Source organism: Crotalus tigris, unplaced genomic scaffold (assembly GCF_016545835.1).
Source record: "Crotalus tigris isolate CLP2741 ecotype Arizona unplaced genomic scaffold, ASM1654583v1 scf7180000024391.5723578, whole genome shotgun sequence".
NCBI classification, from domain to species: Eukaryota; Metazoa; Chordata; class Lepidosauria; order Squamata; family Viperidae; genus Crotalus; species Crotalus tigris.
Window position 1 is genome coordinate 1,089,601 of NW_024100561.1, and position 21,166 is coordinate 1,110,766.

Sequence of the window (21,166 nt, forward strand, 5' to 3'; positions counted from 1 at the left end):
GAACAATAGTAGAGACTTATTTTATGATATTTATATTTGAAACCTTTTTGAAATAATCATATCTCTTATTCTTAATAATGGGAATATTCCACAAGATGGCAGTGTAGGGTAAGATTTAGGTTGAAAGTTACTTATGTTCTTTGTATTTGCTACCAACAGGAATAATACATATAGTACCAGTTAAGGTTTCTAAATCTGCAAGTTCCATATACTTGTGTTAAATGGTAAATTATTAAATTATAATAGTAAAATCCATTTCCTACAAGGAATAAATTATTGCATCACTCTGTGCAGATAGTCCTCGATTTACAATCATAATTGAGCCCAAAATTATACTTCTTAAGTTGTGATGGTTATCACATGACCTTTTGCGTGATAGTTGCTAAGCAAATTCTGTGATTGTTAAGTAAACATCATGATTGTTAAGTGAACACCATGGTCGTTAAGCGAACCCATTGTCCGCAATGGGCATTTTTGCTGTAAACTGGAAGTAAGTGCTGGTTTCTGACAAAAACCATTGTAATTCGCCATCATGTGATCACTGGATGCTGCAAATGCCTGTAAACATGGGCCACTTCAGGCACTCAGCAGCCAGCCCACATTTACGGTTTGTAGAGTCCCATGGTCATGTGACTGTTTTAGAATAGAAGAGAATAGAGCTGGAAGGGATCTTGGAGACCTTTTAGTCCAGCCCCCTGCTCAAGCAGGAGGACCTATACCATCTCAGACAAGTGACTGTCTAGCCTCTTCTTAAAAATCTCCAGTGATGGCACGCCCATGATTTCTGGAGGCAAGCCGTTCTGGTTAATTGTCCTCACTGTCAGGAAGTTTCTCCTTAATTCTCTCTTTGTTCAGTTTTTCTACCATTGTTTCTTGTCCTGCTCTCTGGTGCTTTGGTGAATAACGTGACCCTCTCTTCTTGGTGGCAGCCCCTCAGATACTGGAATACTGCTATCATGTCTCCCCTGTTTCTTCTTTTCTTTAGACTAGCCAAACCCAAGTCCTGCAGCAGTTCTTCATATGTTTTAGTCTCCAGGCCTTTAATCATCATAGATGCTCTTCTCTGAATTTTTTTCCAAACTTTCAACATCTTTTTTGTGATATGGTGACCAAAATTGGCTGCAGTATTCCAGGTGTGGTCTTACTAGGGTTTTATAAAGCAGTACTAATACTTCACGTGATCTTGATTCTATGCCTCTGTTTATACAACACAGGATTGTATTAGTTTTTTTGGCTGCTGCTGCACACTGCAGGCTCATGGTCAAGTGATCATCCACTAGGACTCCAAGATCTCTCTCACAGTTACCGTTTGTAAGCCAGGTCTTGCCCAATCTGTACTTGTACCTTTGATTTTTCCTGCCTAAATGTAAAACTTCGATTTTCTCCACATTGAAACTCATTTTGTAGAATAGGGCCATTGTTCAAGTTTGTCAAGATCTTTTTGGATCCTGAGTTTGTCTTCTGGGTGTTGGCTACTCCTGACAGTTTGTTGTCATCTGCAAATTTGATGAGTTCCCCTTCAATTCCCTCATCTAAGTCATTGATGAAGATATTGAAGAATACTGGGCCTAAGACGGAACCTTGTGGTACCCCACTGCTTACTTTCCTCCATGTAGATGTAGTACCATTAACGACTACTCATTGAGTACGGTTTGCCAGCCAGTTACAGATCCATCTGGTGGTGATGTTGTCTATTCCACCTTTTTTAGCTTACCAAGGAGTAGGTTGTGATCTACTTTATCAAATGCCTTACTGAAATCTAAGTATACTACGTCCACAGCATTTTGCTGATCTACTAGTTTAGTCACTTTATAAAAGAATGAAATAAGATTGGTTTGGCATGATTTGTTTTTAAAAAACCCATGCTGGCTACTAATTATAACTTTGTTTGCTTCTAGTTGTTCGCAGATCTGTTTTTTGATTATCTTTTCTAGGATCTTCCCAGGTATTGATGTTAAAGTGATTGGTCTGTAGTTTCCTGGGTCCATTTTTTTCCTTTTCTTGAAGATGGGAACCACATCAGCCCTTTTCCAGTCCTCAGGTACTTCCCCGGTGCTCCAGGATTTATGAAAGATGTGGTGCAATGGTTCTGAGATAACATCTGCCAGCTCCTTCAGAACCCTGGGATATAATCTGTCGGGTCCCGGTGATTTATATTCGTCAAGGTTGGATAGGTGTTCTCTTACCATTTTATTGCCTTTTTTTTTTTAATAACAGTTGTGCTGAAAACAGGCACTTACTTCCAGTTTTAGCAAAACTCCCATAGCAAACCATTAATTCACAACTAATGACTGTGCTGTCACAAAAATAATCATAAAATCAGGTTGGTCATATGGATGACCCGATTTATGACCATCACAACTTACAACTGTAATAGGCAGGCCCTATTATCGTTGTAACTTCAAGGACTATCTGCACCTTTTTGTGGGTCCATTAGAACTTCAAACACAAGCAACGAGTCATAATTGAGGACTTTCTGTATGTCCAGGATCCAAATTACTCCTCAGGTACTTTCCCCCAAACTCTGCCTTCTAACATCCTAAAGCTGCCCATGAGAAATCACTACAGTGGTCTTGAAGTGGCAGTTCTCTTAGACTGGTGTTGCTGAACTCTTGCTTTTCCTGATGAGAAACATGAGGTGCAAGCAAATCTTGGAAGACTGTGTTTCCAGGGCATCCAGATATTTGAAGTAACAACTTTTTGAAAACTTCATTTGTCTTGTCATAACCATGTTCCTGAGATATGATGTTTCAGAAGGGATCCTGCATTGTGCAACCCTAAGTTTTCCTTTGCAAGAGTGTCAGATGAAGAGTAGATGTAATATCATAGCTGCATACTTTGTGGGCTACAGAGTCCTAGCACGCCAATTTCATAGTGTACATAGTGCTAGATGGTGATTTGTGTCATTCAAATATATATTTGGCCTGTTTTTGGTTGCTGCTGCTCCTTCAATACAAACTTCATTTAAATGAACTGACTGCAAACTTGAGGAGGGATTAAGAACGGCAGGATGTATTGATTTATTGCAGCGGTTCTCAACCTGTGGATTGCGACCCTTTTGGTGGTCGAACGACACTTTCACAGGGGTCGCCTAAGACCATCGGAAAATACATATTTCCAATGGTCTTAGGAACCGAGAAACCGCTCCTCTATCCAGCCATCGCCACCCTCCTCCTCCTCCTCTGCCGGCTCCTCTGCCTCCAGGGCACCCTTCTCCAACAGCGCCTGCTCCTGCCACCGCAGCACCATCGTGCGCACCCCCAACTCCACCCCAGGCCGGCTCAGCTGCGTGGGTGGCTGGCCCGAGCCAAGCCGGGTCTGAGCTGCTACTGGCACTGCCACTGGGCTGCTCCGCTGCTGCTGCCGCTGCTGACTGAGCTGAGCTGCGGCGGCGAGCGAGTCCCCATGCCTCCTGGTTGTCCGGCTGTGCTCCGCTCCTGGCTACCCGCCGCGCCAGAGCCTCCCCTGTGCCGCTCGGCCCACCTCCCTCACTGTCGGAGGCCGCCTCAGCCTTCTGGTGCCCAACGCGGCCCTGGGGTTGGCGGGCAGGAGCAGCTCCTTCCCAGCTCGCCGGGCTCTGGGCCTCGGAAGCAGCCAGGAGGCGAGGAAGAGGGCAAGGCGGCGGTGATGCCCACATGTGGGTCGGAGGCCGGCCGGGAGGGGAGAAGCGGCGCCTTCCGAGTGGGACCTGGCGTTCCGGCCGGGCTCCTCTTGCATGCGACGAGTCGGGGAAGGGTTTGGCGGTGAAGGGCTGCGTGGCATAGAAAGGGGCTCCCGCGACCCTGCTGCTGCGGTGGCGCTTAGGAGGCTGGAGGGGCGGCAGGTCCCGAGGGGGCGGCTTTGAGAGGACAAGAGGTGCTGGCATGAGGATGGAGGGCTTCAAGTTGGCAGGCACAAGAGGGCGGCCGGTGGCTCTGAGCCGCGCGGATCCTCTGCACAGCTTCCGAGACCTCGGAGGTGACGCCGCTTGGCTCTCTGCCAGGCTCTCCACAGAGCCTCCCCCCTTCCCCAGGCAATTGTACGGAGCTGCTTGTGTGTCCTTGGCAGCGCCTGCGGGCAAGGCTGTGTGCCCAATCCAAAATGCCGCACTTTTCCTACTGCTTCTCCTCGCGATTTCCCTTTCCCTGGTTCTTTTCATCTGCACTGGAAAGGACAATTTGGGCTATTTTATTACCGGTACGTGTTGCTTGTTTTATTATTTGTTGCCTTTGCTGAACCAGGGAAAATTGGTTAAAGTGATTTTCAGGAGCTGCAGAATGCCTCCAAGTAAAGCCGCAGCAATTACCCGGCCAATTTTCCCTGCTAAGGCATCTGTATGTGTCTCCAGACCTTACTGGACTACCATCCCCAGCAGTCCTAAAAAGCACTGTGAAAGAGTGGGGAATGCTGGGAGTTGCAGTTCATCACCATCTGGGAAAACATGACTCTCCAAAGATCAATCCTTCCTTCCTTCCTTCCTTCCTTCCTTCCTTCCTTCCTTCCTTCCCTCCTTTTTTCCATCTATCTTCTTCCCTTCCCCTTCAATCTCTCCTTCCTTCCTTCCTTCCTTCCTTCCTTCCTTCCTTCCTTCCTTCCTTCCTTCCTTCCTTCCCCCTTCAATCTCCTTCCTTCCTTCAGTCTCCTTCCTTCTCCATCTCCTTCCTTTCCCCTTCAATCTTCCTTCCTTCCTTCCTTTCTTCCATCTCCATCCCTTCCCCTTCAATTTCTCTCTCCTTCCTTCCTTCCTTCCTTCCTTCCTTCCTTCCTTCCTTCCTTCCTTCCTTCCTTCCCCCTTCAATTCCTTCCTCTCCTTCCTTCCTTCCCCCTTCAATCTCCTTCCTTCTCCATCTCCTTCCTTTCCCCTTCAATCCTTCCTTCCTTCCTTCCATCTCCATCCCTTCCCTTCAATCTCTTTCTTCTTCCTTCCTTCCCCCTTCAATCTCCTTCCTTCTCCATCTCCTTCCTTTCCCCTTCAATCTTCCTTCCTTCCTTCCTTCCCCTTCCCTCCCTCCCAACATTTTTGAGCAAGGAAGAGTAAGCTTCTCCAGCGAGCATTGCTATATTGTTTTTGTGATTAATCACTATGCTTTAATTATGTTCAATTCGTAACAATGAAAATACACCCTGCATATCAGATATTTACATTATGATTCATAACAGTAGCAAAATTACAGTTATGAAGTAGCAACGAAAATAATTTTATGGTTGGGGGTCACCACAACATGAGGAACTATATTAAAGGGTTGTGGCATTAGGAAGGTTGAGAACCACTGATTTTTTGTTTTAATAGTCTTACACAAAATATGCTGGAATTAGAAATGAAGGACTGGAAGAAAGTTGTACAATAGTTTTGACTTTGTATAAATAAAATGTTCAAGAAGCAAATGATTTCTTGATGTATAATATCACCTTCATGTTAGAAATAATTGTACTTGCTGCTTTCAGCTCTCTAGGTAGAAATTAACAGAAAGTCCTTACATAGATTCTGCTATAGATTTTTGTATTCTAATTGTATCATTTTAATCTAGTATAACTGCTTGGATAATTTGAATCAAATACAAGTACTCTTGGTCTTCTTTCTTCACCATCTCTGACTCCATCTTCTTTTTCCTCCTTTGTGTCCTTCATCTTTATCTGTGGTTGTTTGGCAGTTAGTCTGCAGCTTGCTGGGAGTATGGCCATTTCACTGACAGGCACCGTCAGGAGGAGTGGCCACTGAACTCTTGAAGTTGCTTGGACTGGAGAGTGAGTAACTTGAGTCTCTTTCTGCTTGTGAATGCTAGGATTGATGAAAGTTCTATTATTCTTCAGCTTGCCTTCATTTTATCTGCTCCAAATTTTCATCTCTTTCATCTTTCCTTGAAGATGATTATCAAGATCACAATAAATGTATAGTGACAGAAACGGAATAACGTATTTCCTTCCATTTTTGTTTTTATTTGCTTCTGTAAGTTATTAATTAGTTCATTTACTACAAAGCAAATTACTATAATCCATAACATAAAGGTTTGTCTTCCATATGAACCATGTGGATGTTGGTTGATGATAAGAAATCTCATTTTTTTTATTTAGCTTGATTATTCTGATGAAGAGAGGCCAACAGTCAGTGAGAAATAATATTCCACATTATTTTTGCCTCTAAAATTTAAAATATTAATAAGTTCTCTTGGTCACATTGGCCACCCTGCGTAGGATTCAGAAGGAGAAAAAAAGGTCTGATGGGATGAATAAATTAAAAAAAAATCCTCAGATCACCAGCGGTAGTACATAATGTTGTCTTCCTTTTACAGGGCATGTTACAAGTTTTCTGCTTGTTACTTTCCTGCAACTATTTTGTATATTTGCTGATGGTTTGTGTCCTTTGTTTAAGCCATTTAACAGTTCATTAATTATGCAAACTTATTGCTGGAACTTATTAGTTACACATACATAATTGTATTTAATTAGAATAGAACCAGTCTCTCAGATTATGTTGCAAGATGCCTTGGGTAAACTGTAAAATAGAAGAGTTTAGAGAGAAGATAGCTGAAATTTTTTAACTGATCTGATGACGTCAGCAGACAAATAAAAGGAGAGTTTATTGAATTTTGACTGAAAGAAAATATCACAAGTATGCTTGTTTGCCTCTTGCAACAGCACTGAAGTGAAATTCTTAGCATAATAGTATATGGAAGATAATAGTTAGTTATGCTTCACACTTATTAATGAGACCATTGTGAGTGAGGGTATAAGGGCAAACATTTTTCATCTCTTTCCTTAGTTTTTCCTGCATAAAGAATAAATAAATATTTATTTATAAAATCTATATAGCTGTCTACTTGCGCAAAGTGACTCTAGATGGCTTGCAACCAATAAAAACACAATGTAGAAAAAAAATGACTCCCCCCATCCCCCTAGTGACAGCACATGATTAAAGAAGCCATTGATGGCCTCCTTTGCACTCTGAGTTTCTCAGGCCTGCTGGTAAAACCAAGTCTTTAGGAGCTTCCAAAAGGCTGTCAAAGTGGGGGCCCAAAAATGTATATGCAGAAAGTGCACATGATACACAAAAATAAAATATATAAAGCATTATTCTCTCTTTTAGTATGTTAGTCTTTCCCAACTTGGAGTCCTCCAAATCTTTTTGGAACTATGCTGGGTGGAAATTTTGGGAGTGCAGTCCAAACGCAATTTTCAGACTTAAACAACCTTATACTTACTTTGAAGATAGATATTGGTTAGGTACTTTTTCAATTATTAGAAAAATATTGTAAAATATCTGAAAAAAATTGAAAAACTAAAAACTACTCTAGAAAAAGTATACTTTTCTAACGGTCTTCTACAATCTATCCAACTTGTTTAGTTTCTACCATCAGGATACAAACAATATTTCTTTGTAAACATGCATAGAATTAGAGAAGAACCATCAGCTGTCGTCTGTCCTGTGATTGATGTAATTGACTGGAACACCTTTGAATACTTGGGAAATGCCGGAGAGCCACAGATTGGTGGGTTTGACTGGAGACTGGTCTTTACTTGGCACGTGATACCAGAGCGGGAGCAGCAAAACCGAAAATCCAAGATTGATGTTATCAGGTTAGATTGATTTTGAGTTTTGTCTGAAGTTATATTTTGATAAACCTGTTGGGATGAATAATGATCAAATACAATACAGTCATGCTAGATTATTATACTGGCAATTTTATTTTAAGAATCAGATCTGTAATCTTTTGTCCTCCACTGCATTTTATTTTTTGCACAATTTGGTTTAATTGCTGCAGTACTACTATTAGTTTGTGTGACCATCAGTAATAATTGAAATTAACATGTGGATTTAAGTAATAGCATCAGAGTGAAGAATAATAATAATGTCTATGGAAAAAGAAAACAAAAATAGTACCAGCAGTAATAGGCACCTTGGGTGCAATCCCCAAACATCTGGAGTGTCACTTAAAGACATTGGCATTGATAAAATTGTCATCGGTCAATTCCAAAAGGCAGTTTTGATACAGCTTACGTCTTGCGACAATATTTTTAATACCATCAAACAACAAGATTTGTCTATCCCAAGTCCTTGGAAAGTACTTGATAGGTGGATAAAAATCAAGTCTAAACAATCATTGCTGACTGTGCAATGAATCAGAATAATACAGCTTTTTAACTATTACTGAAAGGTGAAAAATTCTGAAATTATTAATGAAGCAATTAGCAAACTTTATTATATCTGGTTCTACAGGTTGGTTTCCTCTCCCTCATTCTTTTTGGAATTTCCTACAAAATCCTTTCCTTTACATTCTTATTCCCCTTCCCATTTGACACTAATATAGAATCCATGACGAACACGTTCTCATGGGAAACAAATTCACAAAGTTTCTTTTCTCTGCCTCATGTTTATTGTACAGTTTTCTGCCTCATCTTGCTTTGGTGAGAGTATTTGTTTTCTGATCACATTGCTTTCCACTGGTTTCCTGATGCTAAGAGTGACTTCAGCAACTTTTCCCTCAGGACTTGATCTTTCTGCTTCTGCATTTCTTCCTTTCAAGTCTGATCTGTTCTGTTCCTGCTCTAAGTCCCCCAGCTCCTGTTCTGTCCTATTCAGTGTTCTCAGCTAATGAAATGTTCAGTCTTCGAACTCGAGTATAATTCACCTTTACCACATCTACTGCATTCATGCCAGGGTCTATCAAGATACCAGTGCCCATAAGAACTTAGATTTTGGAGAAAAAGATTTTCAGTCCTCTGATGTTGTGGTTTTAGGTGTTTACCTTTAAAGTATCCCTTTAGCTAGGATACTTTAATCAAAATACTATATTTCTCATGACAATTGATATTTTCATTCAACATTGTAAAATATTCATCAGCTAAAGTGGGTTCTCAACAAACTTGAAGAAATCTAAAAAGAAACAATTCAAAATGTTCCTAGAGACTCTGCCTTAATGAATTCACCAATAAATGAGAGTTGGAAATTTCTGTTCAGTTTTTAAGATTCTTTATTTTGTCACAATACTAGCATTTAAGGCACTTTACCCTATCTGTATAATAATTGATTCCTTCATCTTGTGCAACTGTATATGCCTTTAGAAAAAGCAAGAAGGTGAATTTTTAAATTTATCTGTCTTTTTGTCCTATGACCTATGGCCTAGTTTTGTCTTTATGCTAAAAATGGTTAAGCTATATGTAAGAAGGAAGATATCACAGTGGTAAACCAGGCCTGGGAATCCCTTCCTACAGTATTTATCTTATCACTCCTCTTCCCTGTTCCTAGGATCCCTGCATAGTTTCTTGCAGGCAAGTGGCTGTTCTTGAATGGGGAGTAGGTATTTTCCTCACCTGGCATCTAAATAGGATAGAACAATAAACAATTCTACTTTTCTCTTTTGCTAGGAGTATAGGTGTCCAGCAATTCTTTGTGTGCTGCTAGTACAAACTAACACTGTAGTAATAAAGGATTTTTATTTTATTAAATGTAGCAAAATAAGATTGCTTAATATTGCAAGTAGACTGAAAAAGAATAAGAGAGACAGAGGATAGAAGCAAAAATAAAACTGAGATGTAAAAATAAAGAAAGTATATTGATGTAATTGTATTGTACTTTCTCTGCCAATTTTGTCTTACTAGATACAATCCTGTCAGGGCTTTGTAGAATTGGGTTTACCAGTAAATCTCAGGAAAAATTTACTTCTACATTCTTTTTTATTTCCAAGGGAGTGAAGCCACTGTGTAGACTAGGGGTATCAAACTGCTGGCCCATGGGCCGGTTGCATCATGCGGAGCCTGCACCCACTCCAGCTCCAGCAATACAAAAAAAGGTGTGATACGTCGCAACACATCACATGACATGGCAAGTTTGACACCCGCGGGGTAGAGCAAGCTAAATCCCAGTTCCAATCCAGAGTTTCCTGCTAATCAACAGTAAAACTTTATTACTTAATTTCAGTTTATTCACTCCAGTATAGTTGCTAATTGAATGTATGCAACATTCCACGGAATTGAATAAAAGTTCTATGCTCCCTTCAGTCAATTAGAGACTTATGAGACTTAGATCAATCATTGGAAAAAAATAACTGCTTGACGTGACTGGTTGGAATCCTTTCTTTTAACCCAACTCCTGGGTTAGCTACATTTTACACTTTTTATATTGCTGCGTAACAGTATTTTCCCTGAGGTTTAGAATTAAATTTAACAAAAATAGTTTTCAGAAGCAGTTAGAAGGTTTACAAAGGTATTTTGGGACACTTATCTATGAACAGATCTACTAATGATTAAACAGCCTAACTTTTTAGTTTATATGGTAAGTTAGTTAACGAATGTTCTGTCCGGTTTTTTTCAGACATTTCTGAAAACATAAGGGGGAAAGATAGTCTTGTTCCAAACATTCTCATTCATGGAATTTCATATAAGTAAATGGAGATAATAAGTTGTTGTGAATTTGATTAATAAAAGTTGTTAAAATCGATCAAATTATCCTTCTAATCAAACATTGGTAACTGAAGATTAGAACTCATTGTAAAATAATTTGTAAAATTATTCTTAAAAATTATATTTCCTTGTTGGAATGATGAATCATAGTACACAATTTTTTTTTCACCTGAACACTGTTCTGTTAATAATTGCTTACTGCTGATAAGCTCTAATTTTGCCCTTCTTTAGTTCATCTTATTGGAATGTATAGTTTTTTTTTCCTGCTGCATCAGTACAGGTTATAGCAAATAATTTATTTTCTCCTGTGCTTTAGAAATATAGTTTACTTATGAAATAGGTCAGATAATGTGAAAAGGAATTAAAGATACATTATAGACGATAAAATGTAATTTTAAGTTTAAAACTAAGATATCGTTTCCTACAACTGCTATGTTTGGTTTAATAGAACTAGTTAAATATAAGTACAAGAGTTACTCAAAATGTGTGATTTCTAAGTGTAAAATAAATGAGTCAAAAGCAAATTGTACAAAGGTTCACTTCTTATAGATTAGAAATAGGCCACTGTATGTGGCCCCAGCCTTATTTTTGTGGCATCTACAAGCTCCCAGAAGGTCAAAATATTATGGTTTTTTTGTTCAAATTTCATTTAAATAAAAATAGAACTCCATGCAGAAGAGCCTACTAGTCAGCCTTCTCAAGGAAGAAGCACAACGATGAATACTAATGCTATCTTTATTGTGAGATTATATTATCAGAATCTTGCAAGTTTGAAAGTATTCCTTCTATATTTTTCTTTTATTTGCCAAAAAATTAAAAAAGGATTTCTCCTGAAATGCTTCCCAGGCTCTATTTTTCTGTGGACTGAGATACCTTTTACAGTTGTTTTAATATGCAACTCTTCTTCCTGTCTCCCAAGGTCTTTCCCTCATACTATTATACCATTATAAACCTAAGCAAAACAAAAGCCAAAAACTGAAGTACGTCTTCCACTTGTAATATTGCCCTTTCACTTCCATGTCATTTTCTGAACTTTGAGATCCCCCAAAATAGAGAAAACAATAATGTAGCCCTTGACTGAGAGAAGTCTTTGACCCTTTTTTTTTTAAAAAATGTCTATAATCAGTAATTATTTGTAAAAAAATAATAATGGATAATTCTGTAAGTTATCTTGCCTCTTACAATGTTGATAGCTTAAAGATAAATGCACTTCTGTAATTAAATAGGAATACCTAGAAATTTAATCTTAGAAGTGACAAAACTGTTAACTTTTGAGATATATTTTAACTGATTAATCTTAGATGACTTTATTTCCTATCCAAAATGTCTCCTTGTTTCAGTGAAAAGAAAAGCAGTGTTAATATTCAAGCACAATATAACTTGAAAGGAATAGAAGTGAGGTGTTTCTTAATCTAAAACTGTTGGTACATTTACAGCCTTTGGAAGACTGGATTTTTGCCAATCGTATTCAGAAGCAGGTTAATAATTAAATAGATGTTTTCCTTGGATAGTTTAAGGAATGTGAAGACAGAACACTTTATGGGACTAGAAATATTATTTTTGAGGTATATTCTTCAGCTGAATTGTTCACATGCTCCAACTTGGTGAGGAACATTAATAATTTTTGAAGAATGCTATATAACCACATAATTGTAAATACAATATTTAACGGTATAGGAAACAGCGTTGGTAAAAATTAAACAGCAGCAAAGATGTATCTTTTAAATATTTTATAGAAATTCTATCTCAGTTTCTTTTTGTTCTATCAATGTTGTAATTCTTAATAGATCCTATAGATCCTATCTACACAGTTTCAAACATTGTAATTATGTGTGAGTGTGTCCCTTGGTTTATAGTACAGATCCACAGTGCAGATCCAAAAAAGCAGTAAATGCTTTTGAAGGAAGAAGATGAAAAGCAAACTTGACAGGACAAGGGCGCAAGCTCACATTCAGGCCTAGATAAGGCAGGAAAAGTGGCTTTACTTCTTCCTTATTCCATTGGTAGGCTGTCTGTCTGTGAATGTTCAGGATTATAAACTCCCTTTTTGGAAGATTAAGTTGTGTGATTTCTTGTTTGGCCACTGCAACCATTCAATGCAATATTTTGCCCAAAACTTTACTTCATGGATAGTGTCTGATGACTATGTCAGAAGTCATGGAGAATGGAGAATCCGTAGAAGCAGAAAAGTAATACATCTTCCCTTATTCCTGACTACTGACCAGACTGTGGAAGACTGTGGAGAGTTGCAGTTTAGCAACATCAAAAGCATAACAGATTTTCCATCCCAATTCTATTTGAACATAATTATTGCTTTAACTTTCTTCATGAGATTTGTAAATCTTTTTAATCTTGATAGCTTTTTAAAATGTCACTGGGTTTAATATTCAGGACTACTTCCTTTTTTTTTGCAAAGATCAAAATAAAATAGATTTATTAGTTCTACTTTTTCATTGCCATCATGTCTTTTTTAAAAGATACATAAAAATATTACTTTTGTCTTTTTTCCTTGTGTGGTTAGTATTACTAAGAAGATTGTAGGTTAAGTTCCCCATTAACTCATAATATGCACATTGAAATATTCCTTTTCCATCTAACTTCATAAAGCTTTTGTAAAAATTACTTTGTAACTTTATAAAAATGTATACAATAAATTTCTATAAAATAAAAAAACTTAACATGTGCAATCATGAAAACAAATTATTTTAGTGGATGGTAATAAAATAAGAATGAGTAAACTATATACTGTATATATATATATATATATATATATATATATATATATATATATGTATGTATGTATGTATGTATGTATGTATGTATGTATATATATAGTCAATTACCAATAAAACGTGAACACCAGGAATATAATAAACTATAAAAGTTTAATACCATCACCGATCACCAAGCTTTCGTCAGATACTTCTGACATCGTCAGGGTTAATGCTGGTCTGTGGGAGAGTGCCTTTATAGGTGAGCCATCATTTGCACACGGCTCCTAGATCTTGTCGTAGGTCCTAATTGATTTAACTGCTTTTTAATTACGGCTTCCATACTGATGACTCCTCTTTTCTTGCTTTTACTGCTTGTGGGTGTGTCATTATTCCCCTCTACCTCCCACTGTCTTGAATTAGGGAGGTTCTTTCCTCCCCTTTTTTGGTCATTCGTATCTCTAAGTTGTTCCCTCTTCACACCTCCGTGTCTCCTACCTTCCTCCTTCTTCTGATCTTTACTTGCTCCCCAATTGTCATCCCTCATTCTATGGGGGCGCACTCTCAGCCTTTCTCCCCATCCCTTGCTTTCCATTTCCCTCTCTTTGGCTGCATAAACTCCGTTTCTGTCGTTGCCATTCCGTCTGACATCTACTTGCTCTTTCACCCCATTATCAATGTTCTCAGACTCCACGTCAGACTGAATCCCTTGAATATCTCCTTCCTCCTCATACAAGCCCTTGTGTGCCCTCCTTTTTTGAATACGTATGCCTGGTTCCTTTGTATCCCTCCCTCCATCAACACAGTGATCTTTTTTACAGTTTCTATCACGTTCTACCCTTATTTGCATTTCCCCCCCATTCACACTGCTCTTGATCTCTATATCCTCTCGGGTGTTCCGATTGGCGCTCTGTTGTTTCTGTTGATGGACTGTCATCACAGGGCAAGCCGGTCCCATCCTCCTTCTTTCTTGATGCTGCTGGATCATCACTGTTTTGGGTTTTGGGGGGTCAGGAATGATTGTTCGTTGGCTAATTGCCTCTTTCTTATCATGCAACCATTCTCTCGCTGTCTGGGAGCGTGTGCATGGTCCTGGAGCAAGGGGGAAGAAGTCCCTCAATCGTTGATTATTCTCCTGAATGTCCATGGGCCATTGCTGTTGTTGTGGGGGGCAAAAATTCATCCCCTTTATAACTTCTTCCTTATGGTTACGTGGTACTGTCGCAGGGTGTCTCCTTAGGGGTGGGCGGTCTCGCCTGCTCCATGCTCTTAAGGTGAGATGTGCCGGGCACAAATCGATGTGCCAGTTGACAGAGTCCCTGTCAGAGAGCGATGCCTCTTTTAGTAACCGGCCCTCTTTGATGTTGTCACCGGGCAGGATGCATACATTATCAAAGTCAAAGCAATGTCCAGAATCCGCCATGTGCGCCCATACTTGGGAGTGCTGTTCCCCCCTTTTTACCGCTAATTTATGCTCATGGACCCTAGTCTTCATTCTTTTTGAAGTCTCTCGAACATAATTAACGGGGCAATCTTTGCAGTTGATTTTATATATGATTGCCGATTTTTCAGTGTTGGGGAGCAGGTCCTTTGGGCATTTTTTGTATCTCTAAGTTGTTCCCTCTTCACACCTCCAAAAAAGGGGAGGAAAGAACCTCCCTAATTCAAGACAGTGGGAGGTAGAGGGGAATAATGACACACCCACAAGCAGTAAAAGCAAGAAAAGAGGAGTCATCAGTATGGAAGCCATAATTAAAAAGCAGTTAAATCAATTAGGACCTACGACAAGATCTGGGAGCTGTGTGCAAATGATGGCTCACCTATAAAGGCACTCTCCCACAGACCAGCATTAACCCTGACGATGTCAGAAGTATCTGATGAAAGCTTGGTGATCGGTGATGGTATTAAACTTTTATAGTTTATTATATTCCTGGTGTTGACGTTTTATTGGTAATTGACTATGGATTCACCCAGGAATCATATATATATATATGGTGCTCGTTTTTATCTTTTGAATGAATATATATATATATATATATATATATATATATATATATATATATTTACAATACAGTCTGTTGCTTTACAGTACAGTACTTTATCTCTCGTGGTATAAATTATGAGGTTTATAATACATTACACAAATTATGCACCGAGTATAATTTATAATAAGAATTATAATTGCTGAATAGTTTATGCATCAATTATAATTTTTAATAGGATGTATGAGCTTACTCATGATGATATATGTCATGAACAATGATAACTTTTATTAAAGTCAGAGTCAGCATAATAGTTAACTTCTGCCTATTTTGATACTTAGTTTTGGTTGCAGTGAGTTGAGTGCTGAAAATTCATTTTCAGAAATATATGTTGAAGAAAAAGGTAGAGGGCTTTAACTGTCATTTCAATGCTGCATTATTTATTTATTAAATTTATATGCTGTCCATATTCCAATAGGGCAGCTTTGGGTGGCTTAAGGAACATAAGAAGATAAATAGAAAAACAATTAAAAATTCTAAAAGTACAGACATTTAAATTTTGAAACTATGCAAGAAACCAGAATCAAGGAAACGGACAGCACAGTGATAAGGTTGTTTTACTCCATCAGCCGTCTCCAGTAGTGAGCATCCCCCTAGTGGCTCCAAGCCAATGGACAAAACCAAGTTTTAATATCTTCTCAGAAGGCCAAAAGAGTAGGGCCACCGTAGAAAAGGCTTCTTGACCCTGCCATCAAAATTCTTTAGCAGATGTGGTCCATAGCAGCCTCTTTTGCTAGTATGAGTGCGGTGGATTAATCCTATTTTGGTGAGGTGTCTCCTCAGATACCATGACTTATTTCTTTTTAGTTAGCAGAAAAAATCTTCAAATTCTCAAGGAAACTTTGTTCTTTCACAGAAAATAATTTTAAGAAAGACATTTTCAGAGAAATGGGAATATAAATAAGTAATACATTAATTCATATAATTCATGTAGTATGATTCTTCCTTCTTTAGTTTTCTATACATTTTCTCTTTTTAATGTGTGTCTGCTTCATTTAACTTACAGTTTAAGATACGCATTACTAGTTGCACTTTTACCAAAGCCTGCCAAATCATTGCTGTCATGTTATTGCTTATTAATTGCCCGTGAAAATGCCATGTTTACGTTCTCCTAATTTGCTTGGAAGGAATATTAGAATTCTAATATATTCACTTTTCCTGGGAATCACCAATAGTAGGCCCTAGTGGACGGTAGCTATAACATGCCTTCTCTTCCAGATCTAATGGGGCAGGCTGATGTAATTTTATATCTTGTAATCCTTTCCCCAGGATTAGTAAACTGTAGCCTTTTGATTGTTACTGAGCTACTACACCCACAAAAATCTAGTTAGCATGTGAAGGCTTAATATGGCAGCCGTGGTGAGTTGACACCCTGCTCATTAGCAGCATAGCATTTGCTAGGAAATCATGACGAAATGTTGGATCTGGCCTAATGAAACCTCTCCAGAATGAGAGATTGTAAAGATTATCCATGTCACTCTGGACAGCTGTTCCTTGTGAGTAGACTCTGGAAGTTGCAAACTCACCCTTGCAAAGCAGCCTTTTACAGATAATGACATTCACCCAAAATTCATTTCTTAAGCACTTTTTTGCATCATCATCAATCATTGTATAGTCAGCCAGATGTTCAGACTGCATTTGACATTTTTGTCTACCTATCGAGTCCTGGCAGATGTGGATGTTTGATGGTATTACACGGATCATCGCAAGATGGAAGCAATTCCTAGTAAGGCCGCCTTTTGCAATTGACTAATGGCAAATTTGTCAATGCCAGTGGAGTTCAAGTGGGGATTGTTTTGGGATTGCACCTATGGTACCTATTACTATTGGTACTACCCTTGCTTGCCTTTGCCACGTTCTATTTCTATTTGTAGCTCTTTATATTTTGTTATCTTCTCCAGTTCTTTCTTGTCTGTTTTGCTGTCTCCCAGCACTGCCATGTCCACTATCCAGACTTTTTTTGTCTTTCTTATCGACAATTGTTAAGTCTGGGGTGTTATGTGGCAGGTGCTTGTCTGTTTGAATTCTGAAGTCCCAGAGCAATTTAACTTTTATCATTTTCTATGACTTTCTCTATTTTATGACCCCACCAGTTCTTGCTTGCAGGCAAGTGATAATTCTTGCATATCTTCCAATGCACCATTGTTACTACTTTGTCATGCCGCTGCTTGTAGTCAGTCTGTGCGATCTTCTTGCAGCAGCTTACCAGGTGGTCCTCTGTTTCTTCAGCTTCTTTGCATAGGCGGCACTTACTGTCTGTTGCTGTCTTCTCAATTTTGACTTTGTATGCATTTGTCCTTAAGGCTTGGTCTTGTGCAGCCAGAATTAGTCCCTCGGTCTCTTTCTTCAATTTTCCTGCTCTTAGCCATTGCCATGTCTTGTTAATATCTGCTTTCTGAGCTATTTTTTTAATGTACTTTTTATTGTTATTGTTGTTGTTGTTATTGCATATTAGAGAAATAAAACATATTAAGACCTTTCAGACCGGCAAGGTTTTTCTGTATTCATCAGTAATTTCCTCTTCTTTAGAGGATAATTATATAAATTTGATTTTAAAAGATTTGAAAATATATGACTTCTTTGACTATGTAGCAAAAAGGTTCTTAGTATATAGATTTTAGAAAAGTTAACAAGGATTAAGGGGTCAAAGGAATTTTGAATTTTAGCCTTAAATTAATTAAGAAATTTTCTCATGGGAAAATGGTGATACCTTGAACTTTGGATACTTGAGGGAGTCAAAGGATAAGGGTAAAGAAAATAGAGCAGAAATTTTTATTACAAGTTTTTCATTTTTTTCACTAAGCTTCATGACAAAGTGGATGAATTTATTGACAAAATGGACAGAGCATATTGCAGTGAAATTGTAGAGCAACAAGCTACATTGGGTGTTTGTGAAACCATTTTGAAGGACTTAAAATGTAACAAATGAAACTGATGGATGACTCATTTTCTAAACAAGATATACAGATACTGAATCAAATTTGTATAAATTCGTTCTATTGAATGTGCAAAAAGTTCTGGTAAGCTTTTGAAAGACTTAATGAGAAGTGATAAGCAAAAAGATAAACTTTGCAGATTGGACTTCGAGAATACATTTTGAAAGATTTTTGTTTGAAACAGAGACGAACAGCAAGCTAGTTCCAGAACTTTTTTTTTTTTTGAAGGAGTTAATGTTTTTAAAAACCTAGGGAAAGAATTCAGGATTGGCCTTTTCGACCGGGGCTAAATAAAGAATTTTTTTTTTTTTTTGCCAATTAGAAATAATTGATGAAGTATTTTGATTCTGAGGGGTTTTTTTAGTTAGTAAACGAGCTCTGGGAAAAAGAGAGATTATGTAGTATTTAGAAATGGTGCTAAACTAGTAAAACTGTTTTTATGTTAGCAAAAGGAGAAAGTTACTTTCTTCTTTTTTTGTCTTTTCTTTTTTCTTTCTCAATTTTTTTAAAAATTCTGTTTATATTTTGTGTAGTTTGTATTGACTGAATCTTTCCACTTATAAGGAAAATATTTTTAAAAAATGAAAGCCAATTAGCACATCTGGTGACTAAGGATGCTGAGAGATATTCAGCAATATTTTGAGGGCCATAGTTTCTTCACTTTTGCTTTATTCATTTCAAATATTAATTAAAAAATAAAGCACAAAGCTTGCTAAAGAATTCTATCTTTGTATTACTTACTTTAATTAATTAATTTGCTGACCATCTTGCTGCAAGGCGACTCCACAATGATTTTTGACCAAAGTTTGCTTCCTTCCGTTTTCTGAGTAAAACGTGACTACAGTATTTGTTATTTCATTCTGAGCTACAGAACAATTAAATTTTGTTAAATACACGTATTCTTCATATTATAACTGCTGAGGATGATATTTACACATGGATTCACATGTGATACTAACTTGATAAGGAGATATGGTTTGTCAATTAATTCTGGAGTTGTTTTCCTCTGTTAGGTCTCCAACTATGGCTGGTGGACTCTTTGCTGTGAACAAGAATTATTTTAACTATCTTGGTTCATACGACATAGGAATGGAAGTCTGGGGAGGGGAAAACCTTGAATTTTCATTTCGGGTAAGTAATGATTTGGGGAATCTTGCCAGGATCTTCCCAGAACCCACCCCCCTTCATATTGTCTCACTTTGTTCTTATAATAATATTCTGTGATATAGTCAGTATATTAATAAAACCGTTCCTTATCATGATGGATTTACAAGTTTGATTCAAGTATTTATTCTGTCTCTGTTACCTGGAATTAAGCAGCCCATAACATCTTATTTTGGTAATCATTGGTTATTTGCTGATCAGCCAAACTCTATGATAGATGCATATCATCCATCTTTAAAATTAATGGGATAGAAGTACTGTATAGCAGACTTCCTTTTACATAATGTAACATCCAGGCACAAGAGTTTGTAATTCATCATAAGTGAAGCTCATTTAGGTAGTGTATAAATTGATCAAGCTTGACCTAGGTAAATAATTTATGTTTATGGCAAAATATTTTCTAATTCCCAGACTTAAGAATAGAGAACAGAACAGAATCTCTGAATATCAGAGTTAAATGTTTTGAACTTGAGGTTCTTTTCTAATACAATTATGGGGGGAAATGCAAAAAACAAGCTTTTCCAACCTTCCAGGCTCTGTGAAATCTTATATTTTGCAGGGAAACCTTTAAAAACTTTCAGTTTCTACTTGCATAAATTTAGTCCTTAGGTATTGAGGCAAATGCTTATCTAGGTGTTTTCTCTTATGGAAATTGTATTTCATGTTGTTTCAAAGAAAAACTAATACATATTGTAATTCTTCAGTCTGTTGCAAGTTTAATTTGATGCTTTTTGATAATAACTAATTGAATACATCCAATGCGGACACTAGCAAATAAATATTTAATACTCTAAAATGCCTGGTAACTTCTCTTATCTCCTTCATGATAATCTATTGATGTATATGTGCAATTCTGACCACAAAGTTAGTGTTTAGTGACTATTCAAAATTACAATAGCGCAAAAAGCAACATTACCACCAGTCCTTTAACTTCTAAATGTCACAGCTTCCCTATGGTCATGTGGTCTCCATTCAGGTGCTTTGTAATTGGCATGCATTTACAATCGTCGCAGTGTCCTTTTGGTTACTTGATTGCCATTTGTGAACTTCATTGCCATTTCTTGAGCTTCCTTCAAGAAAAGTCAGTGGAGATGCCAACAGTAAAACCACCAGTCGTGGCCATGGGATTTCTTGCTTAATGGCTGCAGCAGAATTCAGGTTGCTCAGTGGGGTCATGTGATGTTTCACTTAACGGCCACATAACTTAGTGACAGAGTTGTGGTCCCAGTTGTGGTTCTTAAAGTGAGGAGTATCTATTAATGATTTTGCTTGTGTCTCCTGTATTTTCCTTTCAAGGCTAGCTTTAATTGTGTTAAAAGCAACACGTGCATAGATAGTCCTTGCTTATCAGCTACTCATTCAACTACCATTCAGAATTGCAATTGTGCTAAACCAGTATTATTTATTACCAGACTTTGAAGTTCCAGCCATCACTAAGCCTCCACAGTCATTTAATTTCAATTCAGGCAATTGACACCTGGCTTGTGCTCACATGGGATCACCATTCGTAGTTTTCCCTGCCAGCTTCCCACAAGGAAAACCAATGGGGAAACTGGCAGGGAAGGTCACAAATCATTCTGTACCATCCATTCTCTGGCCTTCTGCATTTGTGCACAGCCTGTGCCAGGACTCTCAATCCCTCCTCTGGCTCCCCTCATGGCATTCTTCCGACCTCACTGTGGCAGGACCCCCCCCTCCGACTCCTTACTTGGTCTTCTATCGCTCCTCGCTTACCAACAGCAACCAGGATTCCCAGATTTGTCATTAATACACAATGCGGTCACATGATGTCATATTTTATTATTGCATCACTTAGTGATGGCAATCCCGGTCCCAATTGCTGTCCTAACCTAAGGATTACCTGTATTACATATCTCACTTAAAAGCTGACATGTATAAAACCCATGAAGAAAAAAATTCCAAATATAAGAAATAC

At 38.0% G+C, this 21,166-nt stretch overlaps 1 protein-coding gene across 1 annotated transcript in view; it reads left to right on the forward strand.

The window, feature by feature from the left end:
- Window positions 1–21,166, forward strand: part of GALNT12 (polypeptide N-acetylgalactosaminyltransferase 12) — a 48,511-nt gene that overhangs the window by 7,586 nt on the left and 19,759 nt on the right. Inside the window, exons 4-5 of the mRNA XM_039329327.1 lie at window positions 7,369–7,554; window positions 19,080–19,197. Of these exons, the coding sequence (XP_039185261.1) occupies window positions 7,369–7,554; window positions 19,080–19,197 (304 nt within the window). The remainder of the gene's footprint in view (window positions 1–7,368; window positions 7,555–19,079; window positions 19,198–21,166) is intronic.